Source organism: Diceros bicornis, unplaced genomic scaffold (assembly GCF_020826845.1).
Source record: "Diceros bicornis minor isolate mBicDic1 unplaced genomic scaffold, mDicBic1.mat.cur scaffold_653_ctg1, whole genome shotgun sequence".
NCBI classification, from domain to species: Eukaryota; Metazoa; Chordata; class Mammalia; order Perissodactyla; family Rhinocerotidae; genus Diceros; species Diceros bicornis.
In genome coordinates this window covers 5,689-15,838 of record NW_026691525.1, presented here as the reverse complement: position 1 = coordinate 15,838, position 10,150 = coordinate 5,689, and the positions used below count along the sequence as shown (strand labels likewise).

General features: G+C 54.9%; 1 protein-coding gene across 1 annotated transcript; it reads right to left on the bottom strand.

Moving 5' to 3' along the window:
* On the bottom strand, nt 1-1,300 carry LOC131403288 (rhox homeobox family member 1-like). Its single transcript, XM_058537534.1, has 2 exons — nt 941-1,300; nt 1-302 (listed from the first exon to the last, which is right to left on the bottom strand). Exons 1-2 carry the CDS (start codon nt 1,255-1,257, stop codon nt 212-214), a joined length of 408 nt encoding a protein of 135 aa, XP_058393517.1. The 5' UTR covers nt 1,258-1,300; the 3' UTR covers nt 1-211.
* Between the last annotated feature and the right edge of the window lie 8,850 nt (nt 1,301-10,150).

Genomic DNA, 10,150 nt, shown 5'->3' with positions numbered 1-10,150 from the left:
TTGGGTTCTCTTGGATTTTATTGTTTTCCCTTTAGGAACTCACGCTCCCTCTGAGAATGGGCAATTTCCATAGGCGGGGCCCGACATATCCCAGGTTCCACTTGCCAAAGCCCCCACATTTCAAAACTCGCTCCCCAGACATGGAAAGGGCAACAAAAAACAACAAGGTGAGAACGACTAGAACCAAAGTGTCCAAGTCCTGAAGCAGGTTCTAGACCGGCGGCCCTGCAGAATCGCCGTGTTCAGGTTCACTGACCTGCGCTCTGGGTTCAGCCACATCCAGGAGGAAGGCGAGCTCCTTTCTGAGGGGAGAAAATGGCAAACAGTCACTATCGGGAGTCGTGGGGGTCGCGAGATAGACAATGCGCATTTCATGCTGGCTTCCCAGCGTCTCTCCTCCCAAATGCCCCAGCATTGTGCGCTTGGGTCACAGCCAGCTCCAGCCTGGCTTCAGGGGCGATTTTCCTTTGTGTGCAAAGCTTAAGGGAGCGCTGAGAAACTCAGGACTCAGGATTCACGATTCTTAAGGTAGGGTTTCAAACTCAAGACTAATGCACGAGAATTCCACGAGGACCAAAGGATCACCCTTGTAAGTTAAGGCAAGATCCAGCCGTGCACTTGCACGACGGTGCCTCACTCTCCTCCCCCTGATCCGTCCTGATCCAACAGAACCCGCTTTCCCCAAACAGGAGCGCGGCCAAAGTTCCCTGGCTTGAGCCACTGCTGTACTGCCTGCAGACATTTCCCTTGATGCGCGGTGGGCATCGCCCCCACCGCGGGCTCAAGGGCGGGCAGACTCCAGTGGCCTGGAGCCCGCTGGGGAGCTCTGGCTCTGGAGTGGAGGGAAAGAGACCCGGGAAAGCCCCGCAGGCGCCCCGGGACTGGACGGAGGAGCCCGAGCGCCCTAGAGCACCGGGCGCCTCCAGAGCAAGCGGCTTACCGCGCGCTGAACACGTCGGGGTATTGAGTGCGCTGGAAAACGCTCTCCAGCCCCTTCAGGCGCAACCCGGTGAACGTGTGGCGGGGGAGGCCCGGCTGCCTGTCGCGGGGCTGCAGACCCTCGGGGGCCACGTGGGAGGGCTCCTGAAGCTGCTGCTCCTGCTGCGGGGGCTCCCAGCCGCCGCCGCCTTCCTCCTTCTCCGGGTCCACGGGGCCCCGAGCTCCTGCGCCAACCTGGCCTTGTTCTCCTTCGTCCGCTGCTCCCTGCTCAGCTTCGGACCTTCGATCCTCCTCGACGATGTCTCCTCCTGTTCCCATCCCTGAGATCGCGGAGGGCTTCGTCTCCGGAGAGGAAAAGAGACACATCCGGGCGTGGGAGCGCGGGCGGCGGGGGCCGGGGGCCGGGGGCGGGGGGCGGGGGGCGGGCGGGGGGCAGAGGGAGGCGCAGGCCCGCGAGCTGAGAGCAGCGAAGGCGGCGGCGCAGCAGCGGCGTCCCGTGCTCCCGCCTCTCCCAGGGAAAGGACGTTTCCTGGAGTTGCCCAAAGCACCTGTCCCGGTCCAGGCACTCACCTTGCAGTTCTTCCCGGAGCTCCACGACTCCCCGGCGGCTGCCCCCGGGCGCAGGCTCCATGCCGCGGACGCAGCGGGGCGCCCCCGCAGACTCTGCGCGGCGAGCCGCGGCCATCCCTGGGCGGGGTCCTCTTGCTGGCGCCGGCTTCGCTTTATAGCGCATCGGCTCCAGCGGCCAGGTCTACAGGCTCCGGCTTAGACGACTGCTCTTCTCCTCACGTGCAGTCGCGCCGTGCGTGCGGTGGGTGGGACCTGCTGGGGCGCGCGGGCGGCCGGGGCGGGGCCCGCAAGTGGGTGGAGCGCTGGCCGGCAGGGTGCTGGGAGGGGGCGTGCAAGTGTGGGGCAGGGGAGCTCCAACTTGCGGCTTAGCTGACGCCTCCCGCGTCCGTCGGGGCCGGGGGACTGGCCTGAGGAAGGGGCTTTGCTGGATGGTGCCCGCGGATTTGGGGCGCGGGTAGGGGCGGGGCAACGAGACCTCACACGAACCCCGGGAGCCCTTGGGGCAGTGTCGGGAGAACGTCTCTCCGCCTGGCCCTCGAGGCCCGCCGCTGGGCGCGGGGCTCCTTGCCCTTGGGTCTTGCAGAGCGAGAGATGCACACAGAGGGCTGGAGAAAGCGCGGAGCCCCTAGCAGCCCCAGCGCGCTGAAGGGAAGGTCCTTTCCCTTGCCTTGTGGGCTGGGAGCAGGACTCTCCCCTCCCCAAGAACGAATGGGACTCTGGTTCTCTTCCATGCGCCCCCGAGGTCCAGGAATCGGGCTAGTGGTTCAGAGGCAAGAATGAGCTAGGAGACTGCTTGCTGGGTTTTTGCAAGAATGCGCTGAAAGCAGAGCCAGCCGTGCTCTCCACCGGTGCGGGGGAGAGGGAGCTTGGGCCTGTGTTTGCGGAGCTCTCTGGGTGCTCAGATGCAGGGTGCAAGAAACCCAAGCCATCCCTTGCGAAAGCAACAAGTACTCCAGGTTGGGAGTAACGACCCCCGACCCCCGTCAGAGCACAAGTGTAGAAGCCTGCCCAGTGTTTCTTGCATCCGAGAATGCTCACACTGCACGTGGCCCTTGCTTTGGCCCTGGACGCGATTGTGGAGCATGCGACATCCTCCGTGCTGTGCTCCGCCACCACGCCTCTGGCTGCAGGTCCCCTAAAAAGCGCGCGGGTTTCCTGTGCTGGTCGGGTGCTGTGGACTTGGGTTAGTTCCCGCTGTTTTCTCCTCCCCCTCCTCGCGGTCATTTTCCTCCTCCTCCCTCCCATGCACTCCTCTCCCTCCTCCCCCTCGTCCTCTTCTTCCCTCTCTCTTCCTCCAGACCTGTCTTCCTGAGCTCTTGTTCTCCCCTGATACATGTCACATAAAAGAGAGCCAGGGGGCCCGCCCGGTGGCGTGGTGGTCGGGTCCGCCCGCTCTGCTTCTTCGGCCTGGGGTTCGCAGGTTCGGATCCCGGGAGCGGACCCACGCACTGCTCATCAAGCCGTGCTGCCGCGCCACCGCACATACAAAAGAGAGGAGGACGGGCAGAGATCATCCTCAGCAAAAACGAAGAAAAAGAGGGGAAGATTGGCAACAGACGTTACCTCAGGGCCAATCTTCCTCAGCAATAAATAAATAAATAAATAAATAAATAAATAAATAAATAAATAAAAATAAAAAATAAAAAGGGAGAGAGAGCCAGGGCAGAGTGAGGGCTCTGTCCCTCCCTTCAACAAGGGTGTTGCAGGCGCCCCGGGACGTGTTAATATCCTGAGCAGTATCGACAGGAGCTTCTGAGAATGGTCCACATGCTTGACAATGTACAGGACTCACCCTATTTTGACCTTCACAGCCACCATTGTCATCAGGTCCATTTAATAAATTAAGTGAAACCATTTTCATAGCCCCTCAAGGTATGGTGGGCCCTACTCACCTCACCTACTGTGCAAAACACAGAAAGATACCTTGCCTCTGCCTCTTGTTCCCCGAGGGTGGGTAGGAAACCGGTTACAGGATGATGGTTGAATTCACTTGGAAAAAGCCATCAAGGGATTTCCCTCCCACGGCCTCCCCCCTGACTTGAAGCAAGCTGTCTCCTCCTCAGGCTGGCTCTGGCTGGATTCTGCAGGCCTCACCCTCTCTTGGCTGGAGAGCCTGGGATCGGTTGTGGCTCGGGATCCGATATAACATCAGAGACCTACCATGTGATGCTCCTGGCTGGCATCAGCCGAGCTGGCACATCCCTTACAGTTCGGCTCGTGTGGTCGCTCACATCTGAGATTTCCATGAATTCCTTATAATTATAACAAGATATACAACATTTTGTAATTCTTTATGATAAGATTTCCAGAACTCTTATTTCCTATTGAAAGGATGCATCAGGACGAAGATACCTAGTAGTAACCAGGTAACTACTTTCCCAGATCTCTAGAACACTTTGACTCTAGGATGCTGGGGAGCACACTCTTCTCACTTCTTCTGTTATGACTCTTCACTGAGTAACGCAGATCACGACAATGACTTAGTTAAGATTTCAGTAGAGACAACCGTATAGAAGCCGAATAAGCATTTGAAGCCAGAGGGCTGAAAACATACTCTTCTCAAGTGCTGGTCTGCAGCCAGACCGCAATGACAGACCACTTGACACCCAGCAGGCTGGCGAGTCTCAACACAAGGGAAAAGGAGACGTGTTGGCCAGGGCCTGGAGAAACCGGAACCCTGGGCCTTCCCGGTGGGAGCGCAAATGTTGCAGCCGCTGTGGAAAACGGTGCGGTGGTTCCTCCAAAAATGACACCCAGAATGACCAGAGGATCCAGCCATTCCACTTCTGGGTATACACCCCCAAAGGACTGAAAGCGGGGACTTGAACAGAGGTTTGTAGACCCGTGTTCAGAGCAGCACTGTGGACAAGAGCCAAGAGGTGGAGACAAGTCAAGCGTCCAGGGACGGAGGAGCGGGTAGACAAAACGGGGTCTATACACACAGCGGAAGATTATTTCGCCTGACGGAGGAATGAGGTTCTGACACGCGCCGCAGCACGGCTGAACCTTTCAGACGTGTAGCTAAGCAAAAGAAGCCAGACACCAAAGGACAAATATCGTATGATTCCATTTACATGAGGTCCCTAGAGTAGTCAGATTGATGGAGACGGAAGGGAGAACGGTAGGTCCCAGGGGCTGGGAGAAGTGGCACTGGGGAGTTATTGTTGAATGGGGATGGAGTTTCAGTGTGGCAAGTGAGAAAGTTCTGGAGATGGATGGTGGCGATGGCGGCACGACCCTGGGAACGTCTTTAATGCCACTGAACTGTACACTTACAAAGGGTTAAGAGGGTAAATGCTATGCTATGTGTATTTTACCACAATAAAGTAATATGAGTCTCAGGTCGTGTCGCAACAGGGATTGCGTCCTATAGATATTGGCACCAGGTGTCTCCTTCCTTCGAGAGAGCTAGAGATGTCCAGAATAAGTAGTTGAAGTTAGGCGCTGAGATGTAGCTTCTTCCGGACTCTCAATTCTTCTTCTCCTGGCTGCATTCAGAAGTTACTAATGTAGATGAACCCGGGTGCAGAGGGAACTAATCACCCAAGGAACATGAGTGGAAGGAGTGGAGGCCTTCCTTGAATTGGAAAACATAGCCTCTCAATCGAACGTTCTATTTTAGGTTGAAAGCACGATCAGTCTGAGATGAATAGTGGTGCACAGGAAACTCGCTTCCAGGAGATCTCTAGAGAGAACCCCGAATACTCCTTGATGCCCGGAAGTGGAAACAGACATTCTTCTGAAATCTAAATTCCGATTTTCTTTTGGAATAATGAGTCAGTACCATAGATACGGAGGGGGCCCTAGATGATTATCTGAGTACGGATAACTAGTGATAACTAGAATAACCAGTCCACACCAGAAAGCTGAAGACCAGCATCAGCTCATGTCCAAATTCTTCTTCCTTGTTCTAACAAGCAGTTAAAATTGAAGAGCTATGCAGTGGGATCTAGGTCAGCTGTGAACTAGGGCTACCTGGAGTCAACCAGGGGAATGAGTTGTAGACGTGCAAGGGATTTCTGGGCTGACCGAGGACAAACGGATGACCACAAGGTGGCAGTAGGACACACAAGCTTTCTCTGGGCCAGGACTTGCCAGCTTTGTGAGTGGGGAAGTCCTTCACAGCAGGAGCCTGTCCAGAGAGGCTAAGGCCCGTGGGTGCCGCCCTCGGGAGGGGGAGGAAGGCGAGTGAACGCCTGCGGGAGAAGGGGATCAGCGCGGGGGCCTCCGCGTCTAGGGGACGTCACCTAGCAGCACCTTGGAGACTATCTGGGTCACAGAGCACCGAGGGGCAGCGGCGACTTGCGGTCTTTGGGGCCCAGGCCTTCTCCTATCTGTGGCGAGCAGGTGTGGGGCACAACCTCACGGGGTACGTCAAGCAGCCGGGCTCCAAATGGTTCCCCATATGGTTCTTTCCTCTATGAGGAAAACAAGTGGATGTGTAAAAATGGGAGTGGGTCTCCAGCAGGCTTTTGAGGGCGGAGGTGTCAGCCTGCAGCGAAGACATAGACAAGCCAGGGGCCAACAGACAGAGGCCATTTGGGGCTCATTTCCAGAACTGAAGTGGAAGTCACCCAGCCCCCACACACCATCTTCTCAACCCTCAATTCACATTTCCTGTGGGAATCCAGGCGTAGTGCCAGACAGAACTAGTGATACCTAGGCAGCTCCTTTACCGGTGTGAACTAGAGGTGACTGAGAGAATCGATGAATCCGGGGAGCTGTAAAATCCCTCTTCTCCACACCAGCTTCTTCTCTCTCGTCTGAATAAGGAGCTAGTACAAGAGAGAGCGGAGGGTCCCTAGGCGACAAGTTGAGCGGAGCTAGCCGGCGATCGTGACATGCGACCGGGAAATGGAAAGCGAGTTATTCTCACGTCTACATTCTTCTATGTTGTTGAAGCAGCGCACTAGTCCAAGAGGAAATTGGTCCTCCCTAGGTGACTAGTTATCAGAGGGATCTAGATACAACAAGATACACTGGTCTATTGAGGATGTTGGAAAAGCCCTTCTCCCTTCTCACGTCTAAATTTTCCTATCTCCTTGGACTGTGGAAGTAGTACTGTAAGGAAAGGAATTGATCGAGTTTAGACTCATATAGAGACAACTGGATACGATCTGAATGAGTCGGTGAAGGCAGGAAGCTGAGAAACAGATCTCTCTCAATTCCCCGTTTCCCGCGGGAACAACGGGGAATTGTTAGTCCTAGCGATGATTCGTGGTAATCGGGTACCTACTCCTCCAGAGACAACTGGGGAAACCTAGAAAGGTAATTGAAACCAGGACGTTGAAAAGCACATTCTTCTGAGGCGCCACTTCTCTCCTCTTGAAGATCTTGGAAAGGTAGATAACGAGTAAGGAAAGAAGGGAGGCATGGAACGGGTAGATCAGTAGTGGCACCTATGTCAACATCTAACTAGAGGCTCAGAGGTATAACTGGAAAAGCGCTTGAAGCCCAGATGATGGAAAACATACTGCTCGTCTGTAACCTTATTTTAAAGGAAGGATGGATCATTCCTAGAAATAATGAGTGGTATATAGTTAGCTATGGCTCTCTAGAGATAAGAAGAATTACTTAAATCTGTGGATGTGAAAAACACAACCCTACCATCTATCAATGCTCACTTCTTGTTGGAAAAACGAGTTACTGAGACACACGCTCGTTGCACTTCTGTGTCAGGCCGGCGGACGTGCCCCCGCCCCCACCTTCCTGGGTTCTTAGGGCTGGTCTAATCGTTACATTGACACAAGGCAGACTGAGAGGAGAGAGAGAAAAAAACCGTACTGACTTGTACGTAAGGAGGTCTCACAGAAATGGGACCTGAAGAAATGACCCAAGCAAGCATTTTTATACGTTTTAGACAAAGAAACCATCAGTTTGTGAGGAACTGACGGGACAAAGACATTGAGGCTCGGGCGCTTCGTGAGTGAGGAATCTAAGCAGAGTGTGGGCTTGGGGCGGTCACTCGGTAAAGCAGTAACAAGGTTCGTTTGTACAGGCCCTGAGAGGTCGAGGGAGGGTGAAGAGTTATCCCAAATCCCATTGGTCTGTTGCCTGTGGCTTCAAGTCCTCTCCTGGTTCTCAGGGGAAGGAAGGGTGAGAAGGAGCAGGCCGAGGCGAACGGACCTCAATTTGTGGCCTTGGATTTGGTTGCTACTTCTCGGACAGCCACCGGATGACTAGGAGCTCTCTTTCCTCATCTCTTCACACCCCCATCTTGACCAGCACCGTGGTCTGCCTCCTTGGGTCTCGTTGGGAAAGAGTGGAGCGAACACTCTTGTAAGCTGGAGGTTAGGCGGAGTTTGGAAAGGATAGAATACATTCCTAACGGAAGGACAGGTTTGGCCATGGAGACCCCCGAAGGCTAAGTCTCTATGTGAAACAAAGGGCAGCAGGCCCAACGGAACACCAGGCAAGATCTCGGTCTGACTCCCTGTTGCGGTGGAGGTTTTGAGGTGGTGGCTGGGCCCATAGCATTCTTTGGATATTCTTGGAAATGTCTGCTGGTCCAAGTGAAGAAATAGGACCAGCCTGGATGTGTCTTGGGGTGTTAGGGCTGGGGACCTGGGCCAGGGCCCATCACATTGTGAGACCCTCCCTCCCTGGTGGGACTTTCCCTCCTTCCTTATGAATATCTCCATTCTGGTGGACTCCCTTCAGGAGACCAGTTGAGATCAAAGGAGGGTAGGCAGGAGAGCAAAAGAGGAAAGGCAGCTCCTCTTGCGTGACCTTGGGATGGGGGCTGTGGAAGGAGATGTCAGGAACGCATCTGCATCGGAACCTGGGTTCTGTTTTGGCTCGGTGAGCGTCTACTCTGTGCCAAGTTTGGACTAGCCTTCTTGCTTTGTCTCTCTCCTCCCACCTTCAATAGTCTTTGCTGGTTTTCCTGGCTCTCGGATGCGGGTCTAGCTGGTGAACGGCACCCACTCCCTGCTCTTCATGCCACGCCTGGTAACGGGATGAAGACGTGTCGGTCTCCTGACGGCGGAGCATCCTGCTGTCCTGCTGCCTCTGCCCCCTGCTCTCTAGGGATAGTGTCCCCCCCACACCCCGGGGTGTGGGGGAAGCTGAGCATGGTCAAAGCTCCTTCCGTCTAAAGGAAATAGTCAATGGGAGCAGGCTGGATTTTTGAACAGGTTTCCCTCAAGGGTGTCTAAGGGGCCCTTCACCCTCTGAAACCTCTGGGGACTGAAAAAAGATGGTGTGGCAAGGAAGGGCTGGTTATGGAGGGCCCAGGGGGTTTGTGGCTCGGCTGACCGGGACAGCAGAGTTGCTGACGCCCCGGACACCGCCTTGATATTTCAGCCTGTAGGGTTGAGGAAAATTTAGTCCAAGTGGGTCTCGATTCACTGCAACTCACCAAGACCGGACCTGCAGCCCCTTCCCATCACTGCACTCACAGGCGCACCGTGGAGCAGAGCTAGGAAACTCAGCCTGGATTTGGTTTCTCTTTCGGACAAATTCTCTCCTAATCCAACTGATGGTTCTCTACGGTCTCACGTGGTAACCTGTGCACCTACAGATTAGTCATCATTGCCTGAGCAAATCCAAAGGTATTTCAAATGAACACAGGTAAGACTCTGGCCTGAATGGAAAGCCGCCCCCACGCCCCCCCTCAAGAAGAAGAAATTCCACAAAACCCACCTCTCCAAAACAGTACCATCAAAAATACATATCACTACAGGCCGGGCCGGTGGCATAGCGGTTATGCTGACACGCTCCGCTTCGGCGGCCCGGGGTTGGTGGGCTGGGATCCAGGGCGCGGACCTACGCACCGCTTAACAAAGCCATGCTGTGGCGGCGTCCCACATATAAAAATTGGAGGAAGATGGGCACGGATGTTAGCTCAGGGCCAATCTTCCTCAGCAAAAAGACTAAGATTGGCAACGGATGTTAGCTCATGGCCAATCTTCCTCACGCACACGCCAGACATGTACATATATATGTCTATCATTAGATGTGAGAAATTCCTCAGGAGAATACTCAGTCCTAAAGTGGAACCTGTGCCACATCTGTAGGTAGAAGTGGGACTGTAAGGAACTCTTCTCTAACCTTTTCACCCTTCTTAGGTCAGTGGAACCTGATTCAACATCGTTTCTGTCTGTTGCGATGCTGAGACAGAGTTCCAGCTGGCACACCTGCCTCCCAGCCTCCGCCACGATGTCACCCTCTCAGCAACCTTTCCAGTCTGACACACGGAAGCACTGCGGAAAGGGAAACTGTCGGGCTGCCCCTTCCTGCCCTGCTTTCCTACAGGCTGACAGCAAGAGCAGGAGGACCAGGCCCTTGGACTTTCCCGCTGTCTCCCCGCCCGCCAGGCTCCCGGCATCAGGAAACACACAGGCGTGACTCGTGTAGTGTGATCTCTGGGTGTGGGTTACTCCCTGACCCCAGGGCCTGAATATTCCTAAATTCACTCATGTAGCTAAGAGCTCGGGCCCGGTGTTCAACATTTGACGTCAGTGAAAACAGCTGACCCCTCTCCTCACCTAGGCCCTCGGTGCATGAAGGTGCATCCTTCCCAAAGGACACTGAGCCCCGACATGACTCCACGCAGAAGTGCTGCCGAAAAGATACCAGCACTGTGAGAAGGACTGACCTTTACTCATCTTTCATTTTGTACAGAGAAGAGGAGAAGCGG